A 21,726-nucleotide genomic window follows, 5' to 3' on the forward strand; every position below is an offset into this window, starting at 1 on the left:
ATTTGAACATAAAAAAGATAGTAGCACTAATAAAGTTACAGCATGCAAGCTGGTTGTAGTTTGAAATGCCCTAGAAACTTTTATTTGTGTTGATTTAAGTATCAGTTTCACATGTAACTCTAGATATGGTTCTTCAAGCTGTCTCAGTGAGAACTCATTTTAGAAAGCTGCAGAAACGCAGTTTATAGAAAGCTGCAGAAATGCAGTAAACTTCTCTTGATATTAGATCTTATATCTGGCTGTTGGTTGCTGTTTTCCTTTCTTTGCCACTGCATTATATACAGATTTGATAAGAAGCAATTAGAACAATATACTTTTTCAGCATGGCATTTAGAAGTAATTGCATGTAGGCATTCTGTTTCTATGTATATATATATATATATTTATATAGATGATAGTTTGCATGTATGGTGTGTATGCAGCCACAGGAAAATGGTCTGTGATTACTTCTGTGTAGTATATGTTAAGATTATATGTACATGCTTGGGAAAAATTTACCAGTCTGTACTTGTTAAAAGTATTGCTGAATTAGCAGATAAAATTTTGATTTACTCAGATAAGTTCTCTCTAGTAGCTCCTTTGTCAGTGTTTCCATATTTAAGAATGCAACGTAATTTCGTTTGGTTCATGTCCCCAAGGGCTGAGCTATATCAGTGATATATTGCTTGTTGTAGGTTATTTAAAGGAATTACAGATTTAAAGGAATTACAGTCAGTACCCTTCTCAAATTATTTTAAAAAGTAAATAAAGAACCATTTCATGTGCTTCATAATGAATGTTTATGGGAGAGTTTGGATTTACTGTAAAGAACAATATATGTATGAGTCTTTTCCAGTGTTTATGTAGAGTTCCAGAACACAAAAATAGTCATAAACAAAATTGATATATAATGTAAGTCAGAGTGCCTTTGACATATTGTTTACTATCAGTAATGAAAGCATTCACTTAATGTAGACTTGATGATTTATGACTGAAGGAACAGACATTTGAATCTGGTGATAATGGTCATGTAGAAAAATTGAAATGAGGGAAAAGTTTTATAGCTGTATTAGTGATACCTCACAGAAGCACATTACTGGTAGTTTTTGTTCACACACGTAATAGATGTAATATACAACTCCGCTTTTTTGGTAATCATGGGGCTTCAGCATAGAATGCATGACATCCAATGTATATTTACTTTCATATAAAACTTCTTTAGAAAGTTGCAGAATTATCCAGTTGTGATATACATTTTCTCTATTTATCAGTATCATATAAAAGTTTGTGTACATAGATCAGGGTGGTACATATCATCATTTTTCCAAATGTTTTGGTAACAGACTGTACACAAGGTAACAGACTGTACACACATATTCAGAATATTAAAGAATTATATTGGCAAAGTAAATCTGAAAATATTTGTAGGAGAATTATGCTCATTCTTTTGGCTTTTATATAACTGAAGCATTTGCTATTGATTGGTGCTGTAGATAGAAATGTCTTGAAAATAAAAATTTTTGATAAATGAGGTAATTAGTTAAATGGCAGCAGAAATAGTAAGAGAAAGGGGGCCAATAAAGATAAATCAGTAGGACTGACATTCTTTTTGGATAATATAAAGTTACACAGTTTGTGATAGCTACTGAGTGAGCCTATGCAATTAGCATATTGCAGAATATGGCTATTGAAGGAGAATAGCCAGTTGGATGAAGAAATCCATGAAGTAAAATATTTTTCCATGAATGAATTTAGTTGTCCATTAGAACAACATTCTTCAAGTTTTGAGGCTAGCCACTACACACATGGATTACATTCCTAAAAACCCACATGATTGACTGTGTACAAGACCTTTGGGAAATGTGGAGATAGGGTGAGTGCCTCGAAGGACATACCCAGATCCCGAAGATAAGATTCCCAAGGTCATAAAAATGTATCTTGTACTTCAAAAACAACATGCTCGATCTACAAAAGTACAAAAGATTATGCACAATCTGGAACGTCTTGGTGTGAGCACAGTATGTCATTCCTGATGCTTTACCTCCATACTCCAACAAAGCAGTCAGCTACCTCAAAACTCTTACTAGAAATGTCTTACTAGAAATGATGAGGTTTTGACACTTCTCCCTAGCATTGGTGGTCTTCTGGGCTGGATTGCAATTATCCTGCAGCCATTTAACACTCGCCCAATGTGCAGAAAACATTTTGGTGGTGTCATAGAAAACTGTGGATACTCTACACTTGATCCCATGGTTGGCAAACTGGTATACATAATTCTAAGCATGGATGCTCAAAACCATAGTTGGCAAAAACATGTGAGGCAAGGGACCTCTGTATCAAGAATCTAGTGACTAGAAGGTATCGAAAGAATCCAGATATATGTGACCCATATTTCATTGTATTCAGTAACAACAAGAATATAGATTGACCATAGACACTTAGTTGATTAGTAAATGAAATTCTGTTTGATGAAGCAGTATAGAATGCTTAAGGATATTGATATTAAGCAATGGAAGCACATGAAAAGGTTGTTCTATTTGACTGGCTTTACAAAGAGATGGGGAAATTGATTTTCACAAGATTAATGCTCGTATACATGAAAATCACTGTACAGTACAGAACAGTGCATAATCTTGCTAAAGTATTAGAATTTCACTTAGAAGAATACAGTGCAATGTTTTGTAGGGTTTTTAGAATAAAAATCTTATTCTAACAATGCTTGAAAATTTTTCTCTGAAATTTATGACTAGATAGGTTTCAGCTCAATCCTATGAAATAAGTCTTGGAAAACCTCACAGTTTTTCCAGGGAAATAAAAGCTTGTGTTGACAGATGTGTAGTTGGGTGCCTATGTAGATTGTAGCTCAAGTAATAAAGTACTTGCTTGTAGGGCTTCTGTGTCTATTCAGTAACTAACCTTACTTCTTGTTTCTGTGGTGATGGTGGGCATTGGAGGGGGGAAGGTGATGTGAAAGGCAATGGAGGCTGGACCTCCTACTTCACTTCTCCCTCCCTCCTTCCTTTTGTAGCCCTTCCATCTCCACACCTCTCTCTTTCTCAACACATCCATCAACTTGGCCAACTTGTGGTGTGATCTGCACTGATATCCACTGCCTCGACTCCTGTTCTGATGACTATGATGGGGTCTCCAACACCACCATATGACCCATTTATTTGGCAATGTGTGGTGATGCAACAACAACACTACCATCATCTCCATCACTGCAGCCCTTCCTGTTCAACACTCTTCAGGTTCGGTCTGCCCTAGGGTCAACTCACCGCAGAAAACTATCCTTCAAGAATGTCAGCAACGTGGTGGTACAGCTTCTACACTCAATAAAGTACTCCATGGAGGTTCCTTTCTCCAACATGGCAATACCACCCCAAGAGAAGTCTACATCTATCACCAAAAAGGTAAATTTCTCGCAGTTCTTTCTCTAGAGTTTTTCATCTTTGTAGTGGGTTCTGTGTGTGGTCATTCTGTCATCATTTATAACCAACTCTTTTTTTTTCTCAGCTTGCTATGAAGGTAAATTATTTTTCTATATTGCCAGACGAATAAGTATCGTACATTGTTGTTTGATTATCCTCTACAGTTTTGGATTTCATTTAACCACAGCCATATTTTTTGCTTTCCATTGCATTGAAACTGTATATTCTATTAGGTAGATATCACTCATGAAATTTATTTATGTTAGAGCTAGTATTATAGCATTGTAGATATAGATACAAAATGACAACAGTGATTGTTGTTGATTTTTGAAACGTATACTTTGTGAATGGCAGTGTTGTCTCCATCATTAGTTCTGGTTTTTACCACTCCTTTTTATATGGATCATTAGCAATGTTCTTTTTAACAGCTGACTGACATTTGCTTCATTGGAAACATATCATTGTCAAACTACTGTCTTTCATATACCCAAGAGGCCACATTGGTTATCCAAAATGTTAAAGAATATTTTAAAACTAGCTCCCAACTGTAGAAAATTTAGCATGACAACCTGGTAGCCTCTTGTACATGCATCAGACCCTTTCACTGCTTTAGCAGGCAGATTTTCTTTCAGGCTTTTGCAAACATGGCAGTCTCGTTCATAGGTAGATGAAAACATTACTCACTTTATGAAGTATCTTTGGTTATGTAAACTTTTTTAAAGCTCAAAATCTATGCATACTTTTTGTTTTATTTCTTTCTTTCATACTATTCGCCATCTCCCGCATTAGCGAGGTTTTATATATATATATATATATATATATATATATATATATATATATATATATATATATATATATATATATATATTATTTTATTATTTTTTTATTATACTTTGTCGCTGTCTCCCGCGTTTGCGAGGTAGCGCAAGGAAACAGACGAAAGAAATGGCCCAACCCACCCCCATACACATGTATATACATACGTCCACACACGCAAATATACATACCTACACAGCTTTCCATGGTTTACCCCAGACGCTTCACATGCCTTGATTCAATCCACTAACAGCACGTCAACCCCGGTATACCACATCGCTCCAATTCACTCTATTCCTTGCCCTCCTTTCACCCTCCTGCATGTTCAGGCCCCGATCACACAAAATCTTTTTCACTCCATCCTTCCACCTCCAATTTGGTCTCCCTCTTCTCCTTGTTCCCTCCACCTCTGACACATATATCCTCTTGGTCAGTCTTTCCTCACTCATCCTCTCCATGTGCCCAAACCACTTCAAAACACCCTCTTCTGCTCTCTCAACCACGCTCTTTTTATTTCCACACATCTCTCTTACCCTTACGTTACTCACTCGATCAAACCACCTCACACCACACATTGTCCTCAAACATCTCATTTCCAGCACATCCATCCTCCTGCGCACAACTCTATCCATAGCCCACGCCTCGCAACCATACAACATTGTTGGAACCACTATTCCTTCAAACATACCCATTTTTGCTTTCCGAGATAATGTTCTCGACTTCCACACATTCTTCAAGGCCCCCAGAATTTTCGCCCCCTCCCCCACCCTATGATCCACTTCCGCTTCCATGGTTCCATCCGCTGCCAGATCCACTCCCAGATATCTAAAACACTTCACTTCCTCCAGTTTTTCTCCATTCAAACTCACCTCCCAATTGACTTGACCCTCAACCCTACTGTACCTAATAACCTTGCTCTTATTCACATTTACTCTTAACTTTCTTCTTCCACACACTTTACCAAACTCAGTCACCAGCTTCTGCAGTTTCTCACATGAATCAGCCACCAGCGCTGTATCATCAGCGAACAACAACTGACTCACTTCCCAAGCTCTCTCATCCCCAACAGACTTCATATTTGCCCCTCTTTCCAAAACTCTTGCATTTACCTCCCTAACAACCCCATCCATAAACAAATTAAACAACCATGGAGACATCACACACCCCTGCCGCAAACCTACATTCACTGAGAACCAATCACTTTCCTCTCTTGCTACACATACACATGCCTTACATCCTCGATAAAAACTTTTCACTGCTTCTAACAACTTTCCTCCCACACCATATATTCTTAATACCTTCCACAGAGCATCTCTATCAACTCTATCATATGCCTTCTCCAGATCCATAAATGCTACATACAAATCCATTTGCTTTTCTAAGTATTTCTCACATACATTCTTCAAAGCAAACACCTGATCCACACATCCTCTACCACTTCTGAAACCACACTGCTCTTCCCCAATCTGATGCTCTGTACATGCCTTCACCCTCTCAATCAATACCCTCCCATATAATTTACCAGGAATACTCAACAAACTTATACCTCTGTGTATATATATGTATATATATATGTATATATATATTTTTTTTTCTGTCTCCCGCGTTTGCGAGGTAGCGCAAGTAAACAGACGAAAGAGATGGCCCATCCCACCCCCATACACAATGTATATACATACACGTCCACACACGCAAATATACATACCTATACATCTCAATGTACACATATATATACACACATAGACACATACATATATACCCATGCACACAATTCACACTGTCTGCCTTTATTCATTCCCATCGCCACCTCGCCACACATGGAATACCATCCCCCTCCCCCTTATGTGTGCGAGGTAGCACTAGGAAAAGACAACGAAGGCCCCATTCATTCACACTCAGTCCCTAGCTGTCATGCAATAATGCCCGAAACCACAGCTCCCTTTCCACATCCAGGTCCTACACAACTTTCCATGGTTTACCCCAGACGCTTCACATGCCCTGATTCAATCCACTGACAGCACGTCAACCCTGGTATACCACATCGATCCAATTCACTCTATTCCTTGCCCGCCTTTCACCCTCCTGCATGTTCAGGCCCCGATCACAAAATCTTTTTCACTCCATCTTTCCACCTCCAATTTGGTCTCCCACTTCTCCTCGTTCCCTCCACCTCCGACACATATATCCTCTTGGTCAATCTTTCCTCACTCATTCTCTCCATGTGCCCAAACCATTCCAAAACACCCTCTTCTGCTCTCTCAACCACGCTCTTTTTATTTCCACACATCTCTCTTACCCTTACATTACTTACTCGATCAAACCACCTCACACCACACATTGTCCTCAAACATCTCATTTCCAGCACATCCTTCCTCCTGCGCACAACTCTATCCATAGCCCACGCCTCGCAACCATACAACATTGTTGGAACCACTATTCCTTCAAACATACCCATTTTTGCTTTCCGAGATAATGTTCTCGACTTCCACACATTCTTCAAGGCCCCCAGGATTTTCGCCCCCTCCCCCACCCTATGATTCACTTCCACTTCCATGGTTCCATCCGCTGCCAGATCCACTCCCAGATATCTAAAACACTTTACTTCCTCCAGTTTTTCTCCATTCAAACTTACCTCCCAATTGACTTGACCCTCAACCCTACTGTACCTAATAACTTTGGTCTTATTCACATTTACTCTTAACTTTCTTCTTTCACACACTTTACCAAACTCAGTCACCAGCTTCTGCAGTTTCTCACATGAATCAGCCACCAGCGCTGTATCATCAGCGAACAACAATTGACTCACTTCCCAAGCTCTCTCATCCCCAACAGACTTCATACTTGCCCCTCTTTCCAAAACTCTTGCATTTACCTCCCTAACAACCCCATCCATAAACAAATTAAACAACCATGGAGACATCACACACCCCTGCCGCAAACCTACATTCACTGAGAACCAATCACTTTCCTCTCTTCCTACACGTACACATGCCATACATCCTCGATAAAAACTTTTCACTGCTTCTAACAACTTTCCTCCCACACCATATATTCTTAATACCTTCCACAGAGCATCTCTATCAACTCTATCATATGCCTTCTCCAGATCCATAAATGCTACATACAAATCCATTGCATTTCTAAGTATATCTCACATACATTCTTCAAAGCAAACACCTGATCCACACATCCTCTACCACTTCTGGTATATATATATATATATATATATATATATATATATATATATATATTTTTTTTTTTTTTTTTTTATACTTTGTCGCTGTCTCCCGCGTTTGCGAGGTAGCGCAAGGAAACAGACGAAAGAAATGGCCCAACCCCCCCCATACACATGTACATACACACGTCCACACACGCAAATATACATACCTACACAGCTTTCCATGGTTTACCCCAGACGCTTCACATGCCTTGATTCAATCCACTGACAGCACGTCAACCCCTGTATACCACATCGCTCCAATTCACTCTATTCCTTGCCCTCCTTTCACCCTCCTGCATGTTCAGGCCCCGATCACACAAAATCCTTTTCACTCCATCTTTCCACCTCCAATTTGGTCTCCCTCTTCTCCTCGTTCCCTCCACCTCCGACACATATATCCTCTTGGTCAATCTTTCCTCACTCATTCTCTCCATGTGCCCAAACCATTTCAAAACACCCTCTTCTGCTCTCTCAACCACGCTCTTTTTATTTCCACACATCTCTCTTACCCTTACGTTACTTACTCGATCAAACCACCTCACACCACACATTGTCCTCAAACATCTCATTTCCAGCACATCCATCCTCCTACGCACAACTCTATCCATAGCCCACGCCTCGCAACCATACAACATTGTTGGAACTACTATTCCTTCAAACATACCCATTTTTGCTTTCCGGGATAATGTTCTCGACTTCCACACATTTTTCAAGGCTCCCAAAATTTTCGCCCCCTCCCCCACCCTATGATCCACTTCCGCTTCCATGGTTCCATCCGCTGACAGATCCACTCCCAGATATCTAAAACACTTCACTTCCTCCAGCCTCTCACCATTCAAACTCACCTCCCAATTGACTTGACCCTCAACCCTACTGTACCTAATAACCTTGCTCTTATTGACATTTACTCTTAACTTTCTTCTTCCACACACTTTACCAAACTCCGTCACCAGCTTCTGCAGTTTCTCACATGAATCCGCCACCAGCGCTGTATCATCAGCGAACAACAACTGACTCACTTCCCAAGCTCTCTCATCCCCAACAGACTTCATACTTGCCCCTCTTTCCAAAACTCTTGCATTTACCTCCCTAACAACCCCATCCATAAACAAATTAAACAACCATGGAGACATCACACACCCCTGCCGCAAACCTACATTCACTGAGAACCAATCACTTTCCTCTCTTCCTACACGTACACATGCCTTACATCCTCGATAAAAACTTTTCACTGCTTCTAACAACTTTCCTCCCACACCATATATTCTTAATACCTTCCACAGAGCATCTCTATCAACTCTATCATATGCCTTCTCCAGATCCATAAATGCTACATACAAATCCATTTGCTTTTCTAAGTATTTCTCACATACATTCTTCAAAGCAAACACCTGATCCACACATCCTCTACCACTTCTGAAACCACACTGCTCTTCCCCAATCTGATGCTCTGTACATGCCTTCACCCTCTCAATCAATACCCTCCCATATAATTTACCAGGAATACTCAACAAACTTATACCTCTGTAATTTGAGCACTCACTCTTATCCCCTTTGCCTTTGTACAATGGCACTATGCAAGCATTCCGCCAATCCTCAGGCACCTCACCATGAGTCATACATACATTAAATAACCTTACCAACCAGTCAACAATACAGTCACCCCCTTTTTTAATAAATTCCACTGCAATACCATCCAAACCTGCTGCCTTGCCGGCTTTCATCTTCCGCAAAGCTTTTACTACCTCTTCTCTGTTTACCAAATCATTTTCCCTAACCCTCTCACTTTGCACACCACCTCGACCAAAACACCCTATATCTGCCACTCTGTCATCAGACACATTCAACAAACCTTCAAAATACTCATTCCATCTCCTTCTCACATCACCACTACTTGTTATCACCTCCCCATTTACGCCCTTCACTGAAGGGCGTAAATATATATATATATATATATATATATATATATATAGTGATGGGTGATTTGAATGCAAAGGTGAGTAATGTGGCAGTTGAGGGAATAATTGGTATACATGGGGTGTTCAGTGTTGTAAATGGAAATGGTGAAGAGCTTGTAGATTTATGTGCTGAAAAAGGACTGATGTTTGGGAATACCTGGTTTAAAAAGCGAGATATACATAAGTATACTTATGTAAGTAGGAGAGATGGCCAGAGAGCGTTGTTGGATTACGTGTTAATTGACAGGCGCGCGAAAGAGAGACTTTTGGATGTTAATGTGCTGAGAGGTGCAACTGGAGGGATGTCTGATCATTATCTTGTGGAGGCTAAGGTGAAGATTTGTATGGGTTTTCAGAAAAAAAGAGTGAATGTTGGGGTGAAGAGGGTGGTGAGAGTAAGTGAGCTTGGGAAGGAGACTTGTGTGAGGAAGTACCAGGAGAGACTGGGTACAGAATGGAAAAAGGTGAGAACAATGGAAGTTAGGGGAGTGGGGGAGGAATGGGATGTATTTAGGGAATCAGTGATGGATTGCGCAAAAGATGCTTGTTGCATGAGAAGAGTGGGAGGTGGGTTGATTAGAAAGGGTAGTGAGTGGTGGGATGAAGAAGTAAGAGTATTAGTGAAAGAGAAGAGAGAGGTATTTGGACGATTTTTGCAGGGAAAAAATGCAGTTGAGTGGGAGACGTATAAAAGAAAGAGGCAGGAGGTCAAGAGAAAGGTGCAAGAGGTGAAAAAAAGGGCAAATGAGAGTTGGGGTGAGAGAGTATCATTAAATTTTAGGGAGAATAAAAAGATGTTCTGGAAGGAGGTAAATAAAGTGCGTAAGACAAGGGAGCAAATGGGAACTTCAGTGAAGGGCGCAAATGGGGAGGTGATAACAATTGGTAAGGTTTGGATGGTATTGCAGTGGAATTTATTAAAAAAGGGGGTGACTGTATTGTTGACTGGTTGGTAAGGTTATTTAATGTATGTATGACTCATGGTGAGGTGCCTGAGGATTGGCGGAATGCGTGCATAGTGCCATTGTACAAAGGCAAAGGGGATAAGAGTGAGTGCTCAAATTACAGAGGTATAAGTTTGTTGAGTATTCCTGGTAAATTATATGGGAGGGTATTGATTGAGAGGGTGAAGGCATGTACAGAGCACCAGATTGGGGAAGAGCAGTGTGGTTTCAGAAGTGGTAGAGGATGTGTGGATCAGGTGTTTGCTTTGAAGAATGTATGTGAGAAATACTTAGAAAAGCAAATGGATTTGTATGTAGCATTTATGGATCTGGAGAAGGCATATGATAGAGTTGATAGAGATGCTCTGTGGAAGGTATTAAGAATATATGGTGTGGGAGGAAAGTTGTTAGAAGCAGTGAAAAGTTTTTATCGAGGATGTAAGGCATGTGAACGTGTAGGAAGAGAGGAAAGTGATTGGTTCTCAGTGAATGTAGGTTTGCGGCAGGGGTGTGTGATGTCTCCATGGTTGTTTAATTTGTTTATGGATGGGGTTGTTAGGGAGGTAAATGCAAGAGTTTTGGAAAGAGGGGCAAGTATGAAGTCTGTTGGGGATGAGAGAGCTTGGGAAGTGAGTCAGTTGTTGTTCGCTGATGATACAGCGCTGGTGGCTGATTCATGTGAGAAACTGCAGAAGCTGGTGACTGAGTTTGGAAAAGTGTGTGGAAGAATAAAGTTAAGAGTAAATGTGAATAAGAGCAAGGTTATTAGGTACAGTAGGGTTGAGGGTCAAGTCAATTGGGAGGTGAGTTTGAATGGAGAAAAACTGGAGGAAGTGAAGTGTTTTAGATATCTGGGAGTGGATCTGGCAGCGGATGGAACCATGGAAGCGGAAGTGGATCATAGGGTGGGGGAGGGGGCGAAAATCCTGGGGGCCTTGAAGAATGTGTGGAAGTCGAGAACATTATCTCGGAAAGCAAAAATGGGTATGTTTGAAGGAATAGTGGTTCCAACAATGTTGTATGGTTGCGATGCGTGGGCTATGGATAGAGTTGTGCGCAGGAGGATGGATGTGCTGGAAATGAGATGTTTGAGGACAATGTGTGGTGTGAGGTGGTTTGATCGAGTGAGTAACGTAAGGGTAAGAGAGATGTGTGGAAATAAAAAGAGCGTGGTTGAGAGAGCAGAAGAGGGTGTTTTGAAGTGGTTTGGGCACATGGAGAGGATGAGTGAGGAAAGATTGACCAAGAGGATATATGTGTCGGAGGTGGAGGGAACAAGGAGAAGAGGGAGACCAAATTGGAGGTGGAAAGATGGAGTGAAAAAGATTTTTTGTGATCGGGGCCTGAACATGCAGGAGGGTGAAAGGAGGGCAAGGAATAGAGTGAATTGGAGCGATGTGGTATACCGGGGTTGACGTGCTGTCAGTGGATTGAAGCAAGGCATGTGAAGCGTCTGGGGTAAACCATGGAAAGCTGTGTAAGTATGTATATTTGCGTGTGTGGACGTATGTATATACATGTGTATGGGGGGGGGTTGGGCCATTTCTTTCGTCTGTTTCCTTGCGCTACCTCGCAAACGCGGGAGACAGCGACAAAGTATAATAAAAAATAAATATAATAATATATATATATATATATATATATATATATATATATATATATATATATATATATATATATATATATATATATATATATATTATCCCTGGGGATAGGGGATTAAGAATACTTCCCACGTATTCCCTGCGTGTCGTAGAAGGCGACTGAAAGGGGAGGGAGTGGGGGGCTGGAAATCCTCCCCCTCTCGTTTTTTTTTTTTTTTTAAGAAGGAACAAAGGGGGCCAGGTGAGGATATTCCAAAAAAGGCCCAGTCCTCTGTTCTTAACGCTACCTCGCTAACGTGGGAAATGGCGAATAGTTTAAAAGAAAGAAAAAAGATATATATATATATATATATATATATATATATATATATATATATATATATATATATATATATGATAAAGAATGTGTTAGATCATGCCCTGAATATAGATGAAGTGTTTTAGCCAAGGAAGCATAGCTAGTTTAGAAGGGAGTTGCTTGTGAGCTACTCATCATGTTCATGCCAGCTGTATCTGGACCTTCTACATGTGATGAAAATATTCCTAATTAGTTTGTATTGTCTCTTTACCGCTCTAGTCGTAGACTGGTTTGCTTTATCACTTTTTTCATTATAGAGGTAGATTTGATCAATGCTCTTAACACATTATCAGGCAAGGAAATATTGTTCATCCTGATCAGCTGGCTAACCAATCGTAGGTAGACATGGTAACTAAGATGTACATGTAGCTGAGATGGACAGCTTAGATATACATCAGTTTTTGAAGTATACAAGCAACATAGCTCCAAGCATTATTTTAGTTTAAGCTTTTATTAAAGGCATTTGAAATCCAGCCATCCTTTGCAGTCATGCTGAAACCTCATTTATGTAATTGGTGCGTGAGGCTGGTCCAGATTTCTGAATTTTCTGATGCAAGCAAAATCCTTCAAAGTCAGTTTGTTGTGATATAAACTTAGGAATCATCGATGATTAATAAAGAATATTAATTTCTCATGGTTACCATACATAATTAAAAGCAATTTTATACAGTTTTGGTGTTTCCCTGGATCTCTTTCATTGCTTGTGTGTCTCATCCTATTCTGTGTAGGACACAGCTTCCATATGTTTGTCCTTTCCTTGAGGGACTTGGCTTTTGTAGTTTTAAACTTGGCACTTTTGAAAGTGCATCAGTCAGATTGCTCTGGTAACCAAAAGAAAACAAGGGAGATGATAAAGTTAGCCAGCAACTTGTCATAATTTGCTCACAATAGTGACTGCATCTCATGTTGCATCACTCAACTTTTATGATTGTTTACAGCTCATGATGTAAAAGTTGTAGGAACAGTGTGAAAGATCAATGAATTATGTGTAAAGTGCTTAGGAGAGCCATATAAACTTGTCGAGAATGAACAATAGTGACAGTATACTTGAAAGTGCATATGGTTTGTCCAGTACTGCACAAACATTGTCTCCATCTATCTTCTCAACCACCACCACTTTGGACTGGCCACATAGTAAGTTGCTTTTAGTTTTTTCTCCATCATTTTCAAGCTGTGTAGGTAAGTTTTACATTCCTGATAGTGTACATTTGTAATACAGGCTAACATGGGCCTATAGGTTTGGTGGTTTGTTTGTCAGTGGGCAGCATGTAAGCAGTCTTGCAATAGCAGCAACCTCCCACTGTCACCCATGGTCAGCTTATGACTGTTCCCACAGCATAGAGGTCTTAATATGTTTTTTATTTTTATTGTTTTTAAGGTGCATTTTATATTTTTGATGGTAATTCTGGAAAAAAAATCCCAGTAGTATTTAATTGAAAGTTGGGGTACTTGTAGCTGAATAGAATGGATTAATGGTACCTGATTCATTATCCAAGTGACAGTCCTTGATACATTGAATACCATTTTTTTAATGTTGTAAACTTTTTAAAACTTAAGTTTCATGACTATTGAATTGCTTAAAATGCTTATGGTTTTAATTTTTGGTGGATTTTGATGGTATTGCAATATCTTATTGTCAGTAAGATCTAAAATGCCCAGGGCATATGAAGTGGTGAAATTTAACTATGGAATAGTTTGTGGGGCTTGATTATGCATGGAAGGGTCTGTTTTCAGGACTTTGTATGTGACAGCCAGAGTGTGTGTGTGTTTCCTTAATTTTATCTTTTTGATACCTCACTAAAGTGGGAGAAGCATTTAGTTTAAAAACAAAAGGTAAAATGTCAGGAGTTAAATACAGCTGTCCTTTTACCAAAGGTACTCTGTGTGTGTGTGTGTGTGGGATATTATCAGAAATTCTAAAAACAATACCTGTAAGCACTGCATGTTGTTAGTTGTTTAGAGAATAATTTTCTAGATGAAATGATGTACAACTCAGCCAGGTGAACGATATTCCTTTATTTGCTGTACAACTCAGCCAGGTGAAACATGTTCCTGCATCTGCTATGCATCATTTAACTGACTGGCATATGAGGTACTCCAGGAGTATATTTAGGCATTTGTAGTGAAATTTTCAGTATTTTTGAAGATTTTTTATTCACACAAACTTGATTACTATGGGTTTTCATCACTGAAATTTATTATTTTGTAAGAGTGACTAAGCTTCAAAATTATTACATAATTTAAGAGCATAAAGTAAGAGTGACAAAGCTACAAAAAATATTACATAATGTAAGAGCGTAAATCTCCGAGAGGCTTCTTTGACATCTTAACATATCCTGACTGCTGTATGGAAAAGATTTAGGCTCTATTGCCAGAAGACAATGCACAGGATGCCACTTGGGTATATAGATAAGCACCCCACCTGCATTTAACAGAAAAAAGTTTCAAAGTCAGATATACCTTAGCTGCACTGAACAAAAAGAAATACCTGGGGGTATGTCCCTCAGCTTCAGTGACAGAGTGTCAATATGTAACTTTGGAGTCCCTACTTAAACAAAGGAGAGAATTTGACTGACAAAAACAAGTGGATCAGCTTTTTGGCTCCTCACTAGCCATATGACTGCTTAAGCTAATCAAAAGTGAATATACCCACCGAGATCTGATGACAAATTATTTTATCATTCTTTCCATAACTTGCTGTTCTTGCTTCTTTCAAGGCAGTTTGATTTGTCATCTTAATCTCTCTTGCATGAACATTAAACTGTGAGCTTAGAGCTTCCATATTGTAATCCTTCATTTCAGACCACTCATGTCATGAACCTTTTGCATACCTGTCTACAGCCTCTTATAGACCCTTTCCTACATTAATTACTATCAGAATTAATATATTTTTGTCTCTTCTCTTGATAGAACAAACTTCAACACAACTTATTATAATTATAACAAACTTCAACACAACTTCTTATAATGAAAGATGCACATCATTTTATAAATTGCTATTGTTTACCTCATTCAAGACTTGTAATTTTCATTTTCCAGACTGTCAAGCATATATAACATCTCGAATTTTCCCCATACAAGAATTTGATATTTGCAGCTTGCTAAAACACTTTCATCAGTTCTCTTCTAGAAACCTTACTTTCATCTGATGTAACTGCACTGTGAGAAACCATACTGACACCCAACACCTGCCATTTGTATGAAGTATTAACTGGAACGTATTTACAAACCGTTGGGTTAATCAAAGAAATGATGTCACAGTGTATGTTAAGAATCTGTTTAGAAAATCCAGAAACACCATTTTTTTAGAAATTTGTCTCAAATTTCCAGTTAATTCTGGTAGCCTGAAAAAAAATTTGCTGTTGGAAATGAGTAATAAGTAACTCACAAACTTGCCTCTTGACTTCAGAAATTTGAGCAGACCCACACATTCCCAGAATATAATTTGTTTTTAACCCTCAAAATGGCATCTAAAAAAAGATTCAGTCTCATGCTAGATGAGGGTGCTTCGGTGAAACATTTCCATGTAGTGATGGTGTGTGTTTCTCGAAGTTTATGACATCAAGAAGCAGCATGATAAACTAATTAGATTTTTTGCTGAAATTGGCATGGTTCAAGAAATTCTTGAGCCTGAAACACTGCATAGTGCTAAGTGTGCTGATCGTGATAATTTTCTTTATGAATGGTTTTGATGATGTAGTGAGGGTATTCCAATTTCAGAGACATATCTGATGTAGGCTTACTGGGCCCTCATCATTTTGCTCCTGCAGAGGGATGGAATGCTGCTGACCGGCTAGCTATTTATCTTTGGACTCAGACTTACTCTAAGCAGACTCTCCAACAGGAATGAACTTTTGTTGTGTTTCTTCAGAAAAGAGCAGATTGACATTGTTCAATAGTATAACCATTCACCTCTGCCATTTTTTCTCTTCATATCTCCATTGTTGCTGGCACTACCTTCTCACTCTACTCTTAGCTTTTTTTTCTCTTATCTTTGTGCAGTGGCAGTATCGTAACCAAATAGGATAAAAGGTACTGCTTCTGTAGGAGAGAGCTCAGTGATTGGGAAGAGTTAGAAATCAGTGCCTTTAGGGGATACTATAGTTTTCTAGGGTATCCAAGTCTCACCCTACCTTCCTGTTGTGACCTCGTTACTACAGCCCACAGGGATGGAACCAAAGGGGGAGGCATTGCCCAACTCCATAAGGGCAATAGTTTTTAAAGCAGATAGTCACTTAAGGTGACCTGAAATTATTTTTTTGAATAATATTAAAGCTCCACTGCCTCTGGGAAACACTATATTGGAGTTGCCCTTTGCCTGTGGCTTGTCAAGGATGAGGCCCTAAAAGCTAGGAAATGGCACTGGAGTTCACCTGTTATGCTAGAGAGTATAAAGGATAAGTAATTAAGGGTGATGGCTTTGAATGTTGATAGGATGATTTACGAGAGTAAAGGAGGGAGTTTGTAGAGAATTTAAAAGTTGTAGTGTGGATATGTTGGGGACTGGGCAGGGTGTATGGAGTGAAAATGGAAAAGATGAATGTAAGTTGTGGGTAGACATGGAAGGAGTGATATGGATGGGAATGAATGAAGATTATCAGGGAAGAGGGAAAGAAGGATGTGCAATTAAGCTAGCACAAATGATATGGGAGGATGTTACAGAGCATGGATGGAATAGATTAAGAATAGTGTTGATGAAAGTAAAGATTGGAATTGTGCAATATGCATGAGTAAGGATTAAATGAAGCATTACTGGAGAAATTTGAGTTTGAGAATTAGAGAAAGGTGGCTGTAATGGATGATATGACTGCAAAGGTGGGATGTAATGAAATTAGCAAAAAAGTTGGTAAATGTGAGTACCAAGAGTAAATGAGAATGGAAGTTATCTTGTGAATGTCTGTGCTGAGAGGATATGTTCCTTGTCAACGCATTTTTTCAGCACAAGATGATCCACAGATAAACATGGTTGAGAAATGATGGAAAAGACAAACAAAAGGGTTTGATTGGTTATGTGGTAGTGAATGATAGGTTGAAAAAGATTGTGCTGGATGCTAAAGTTGTGAGAGGATTCTTTGGATATGTTGACTATTTTGCAACTCTTGTGGAGGTGAGGATCAGGGAGACGTGGACGTATGGTTAAGGAAGAATGGAGAGGTAAAAATGTTGGGAAGCAAGAAGACAAAGCAGAAAGAATATAAGGAGGAATATGAAGGAACTGTGACAGATAGTGTAGATGAAAGCACAGTAAATTTAGGGATGCTGTCATCTGTGTTTAGAATGTTCAAAGAACGATGCTAAAGGTTGTAGAGTTAGTAGTTGGATACAAGATTGTGAGATATAAAACTCAAAGTGTAAATGCATGGCAGATGGTTAAGGGTAGAAATGCTGTGGAAGAGAAGTAAAGGGCATATGATACATTGCTTGAAAGGAATGTACAACTGGCAGTTCAGTAAAGAATGAGGGAAGAGTATATGATGTGTAAGCAGAATGATAAGAAACAGATAGAAGAGTAAATAGATATTTTGGAAGAAAGATAAATCAGAAGTTTAGAGGAAACAAGAAATTGTATTGAAAGGAGGTGAAAAAGGAAAGTGGTGGATGTAAGAATGGACATGTAAATGTTACAAGTAAGGAAGGGAAGTTGCTGAATCTGAAGGAGGAATGTAAGGAAGATGGAAAGCATATTTTGAAGAGGTGATGAATATGAAAGAAGATGAGGCAGGAATTGTTACATGCATGGATATGGAGCCTGGAAAGAAAAGAATTAAGTATACATGGGCCTTTAGCAAAAAGGGAGTTTAAAAGGGTCGTAATGTGGTTGAAAGTAGGAAAGGCACCTGGGGTGGACGGTATTACAGCTAAAATGTTGAAGTATGGAGGGGACAGTGTAATAGAGTGAATGCATTTGACATGTTATTTATCTTGGAAGCAGAAGGTTGTCCTTGTGGATTGGATGAAAGCTATTTTTGTTCTTTTATTCAAAGAAAAAGGTGCTGAGGATGTATGGAGCAATTATAGGGGAATAAGTCTGTTAAGTATGTCAAGAAAAGTGTGTGCAAGAGTGTTGATTGGTACAGTGATGAAAGTGTGTGAATGCAGAATAAGTGAGGAGTAAGGGGTTTTTAAGAAAGGTAGGGGATGTGTGAATTGAATTTTTGTGGTGAGAATGACTGTGTGGAGAAGTATCTAGTAAAAGGTAAGAAGCTTTATGCAGTTTTTATGAATCTGGAGAAAGCATAAGACAGAGTTGAGTGGAATGCTTTATGTCATGTCTTAAGAATATTTAGGGTAGGGAAAAACTGTTGGATGGTGTGAAAGCCTTCTATAGAGGAACAAATGTATGTGTAAGAGTGGATGGAGAATTGAGCAAAAGTTTCTGTTTACATGTGGGTGAGACAGGGCTGTGTGGTGTCACTGTGGCTTTTTAACATATATTTGGATGGTGTTTTAAGAAAGATGAAAGCAAAACTCAGGAAAGAGGGTGCAGAGATGGAGTGTGGTGGTAAGGTATGGTTGACAGACAAGTCTGTGTACAGATTCATTTGGTCCCTTACTAGAGTAATGAAGGATAGAGGTGTAATTATGGAAGTGAGGAAAGGATTGAGGAGCAACATAATCTTCCTAACCCTTACTTATGCAGCTGAAACATGGACATGGAGTGAGTCACAAATGTCATAAATCCAGGCTGTGAATATGAGCTATTTGAGATGAGCATGTGGTATAACGTGATGGAATGAAGAAAGAAATTATGGTGTCTGTGAGTGATGTGCTATAGCAAGGAATGCAAAGGGAATGAATTATGGAGTGGTAGAGTGTGTGAAATGTAGTACTTTAAGGTGGTTCAGGCATGTGGAAAGAATGCAAGATGGGGAGTTTACAAGGAGAGTGTATGATAATGCAATTAAAGGGGTTGATGTGAGAGGAAGACCACCTCTGACATGGGGAAATAAAGTGGAAGAGCACTGTGGGGAGGGAAGTGGTGGAAGAATGCATGGAATAGTGTTTAATAGGGGGCTTGTAAGGAAAGGGATAAGTGGAAACTGTTTTGCATGGCCACCTCCTTTATGGGAGTTTCTGAAAGGCCTAGGTGTTAGAGGTATAGATGATAGATTGCCATTTCCTGCCTTAGTGAGGTAGTGCCAAGAACAGATGTAGAAATTACTCATTCACTCGCATCCATATGCTAGCTGTCATGCATGATGCAACAAAACTGGAGCACCTATTCTCAACCAGGCCCCACAGACCTTCCTGGCTTTTCCTGTTTATTTTTCATTCCTTAGTCTCTCTTCTTACTGTTTAACGAGATAACGTTGTTTCTATTGTTATTTACACTTGTCTATCTCCTGTCACATACACACTCCCAAACTCAGACACCAGCTTCTGTAGTTCCTCACGTGAATCTGCCATAAGTGTCATGTCATCAACAAACTACAACTAAACTTGCCTCCCAGGCCCCTTCCACCCACGACAGAGTGCATATTTGCTTCTCTTCATAACCCTTGCATTCACCTCTTTTGCCACACTGTCTATAAACATATTAAACATCCATAGTGACATCACACACCCCTGCCATGGACATTCCTTCAACTAGAACCACTCACCATCCACTCCTCATAGGCTCCCAGATACCTTACTGTCTTGATGAAAACTTCACTGCTTTTAGCAGCTTTCCTCCTATACCATATATTCACAACATCTACAAAGCATCTTTGTCAACCCAGTTGTGTGATTTCTTCTGATCCACAGTCACCTCATACAAGTCCTTCTGTTTCTCTAAGTATCTCTTACACACACTCTTCACAGTAAGCACCTAATCTATACATCTTCCAGCACTCTTAACGCCACATTATTCCTCCCTGATTTGAAACTGTGCTTGCCACTACCCTCTCAATCACCACTACCATACAACTTACCAGGCATACTTAGCAAACTTTTACCTCCGTGATTTGAGCATTCATTTTTGTTCCACTTGCCTTTACACAGTGGCACTATACAAGCATTCTGCTAGTCTTCTTGCACCTCATCATCAGCCATATATACATTAAAAATGCCAACAAACTAATCAACAACACATTTACCCCCTTTCTTAAGAAAGTGATTTCCACTCCCTTCCACTCCAGCCACTTTGCTGTGCTTCATGTTTCTCAAAGCTTTCACCACCACATCTCTTTTTACCAAACTTCTTTCTATGACTCTCTTATTTTGCATGCCTGCACATAAACCATGACATCATCTTAAAGAAAGTGTCAACCTGGGACTACAGGGGTGTCTTGTCTTGTTGCTAGTGGACTTCTGGACAGAGCGTCACCAAACCATCCTTTAAGGGAGCCACATTGATATCACTACCCCTAACATGTGGTGTACCACAGGTCAGTAAGATGGGACCACTGTGCTTCCTCATCCTTATCAGTGATACCCTAAGGGACACAGATCATCACTGGAAGTACATAGATGACTCCACCTTTGGCATCGCTATCAGCAACAATTTTCCTGCTTTACTGCCATTCAGTACATTATCAGCAACCTTCAAGAGTATACTGTGGCCAGTGACATCACCATCAACCACAAACAGATGATGATGATGCATATCAACCTGGATGCAGACCATATTTTGCCCTTTGACATCACGAGGCCCAGTTATTCTCTGTGTAGTTAGAGAATTAAAACTTCTTGATGTCACTATAGAAGATGGTTTAAACTGGAAAAGTCATGCCAGCACTATCATCAAATGTTCCTCATACCATCTCTACCTTCTTCACCAACTAAAGTCACTGAGTGACCCACCAGTTGACCTCAGGAATGTCATTACCATCATCATTCTTCCTAACTTCACTTATGCCTTCCATCTTGGTCCTAGCTTGGGCTAGCTAGAAAGAGTGCAGCAAAGGGGATACAGAATAATCCTGGGCCCTTCTTATTTCACAGACCAAGAAGCTTTCATCTTGCTGAACCTATTCACCCTCTCTGACCAACACTGGCAGCCTTCATGGCAATTTGTCAATATACTGTTGACATACCCCTGTCACCGTGACCTTTCCCAATAACCCTTTGCAATGGACCACTGTTTGTCACCATAGTCATGTTGTTCCAATCATAGCTCATGCAAACAGATATCTACCTATATCTACCATTGTGAATGTGATAAACATTCCATGAATGAGAGAATAGCTCTGCAAGTGAACATATCAGCTTTGCCATCAGCTAATCTATGTGGTATGACAACTGTAGTACTGTAACTATTTATCACCTAATGTGCAACAAAATGCATTATGTTATCACTTAATGTGCAACCTAGTACATTATGTATATACCATACTGTTTACTCTGTAAACATCCTTGTATATCTGCCACCTTGACTACCTAGATTTCCCTCACCAATGTATTTATCTAAAGCATGGAAATTTTCCAGCCCATCT

At 39.4% G+C, this 21,726-nt stretch overlaps 1 protein-coding gene across 6 annotated transcripts in view; it reads left to right on the plus strand.

Moving 5' to 3' along the window:
• The window catches only part of LOC139750214 (adenylate cyclase type 1-like), an 836,862-nt gene that overhangs the window by 515,479 nt on the left and 299,657 nt on the right, over window positions 1–21,726 (plus strand). For 4 of the 6 annotated variants that reach the window (XM_071664687.1, XM_071664693.1, XM_071664690.1 and 1 more), the window contains exon 10: window positions 3,207–3,392. In XM_071664687.1, the coding sequence (XP_071520788.1) occupies window positions 3,207–3,392 (186 nt within the window). The remainder of the gene's footprint in view (window positions 1–3,206; window positions 3,393–21,726) is intronic. The other 2 variants (XM_071664688.1, XM_071664692.1) reach the window with 1 other exon arrangement.

The sequence above is a fragment of the Panulirus ornatus genome, chromosome 9 (assembly GCF_036320965.1).
Source record: "Panulirus ornatus isolate Po-2019 chromosome 9, ASM3632096v1, whole genome shotgun sequence".
Taxonomy (NCBI): Eukaryota; Metazoa; Arthropoda; class Malacostraca; order Decapoda; family Palinuridae; genus Panulirus; species Panulirus ornatus.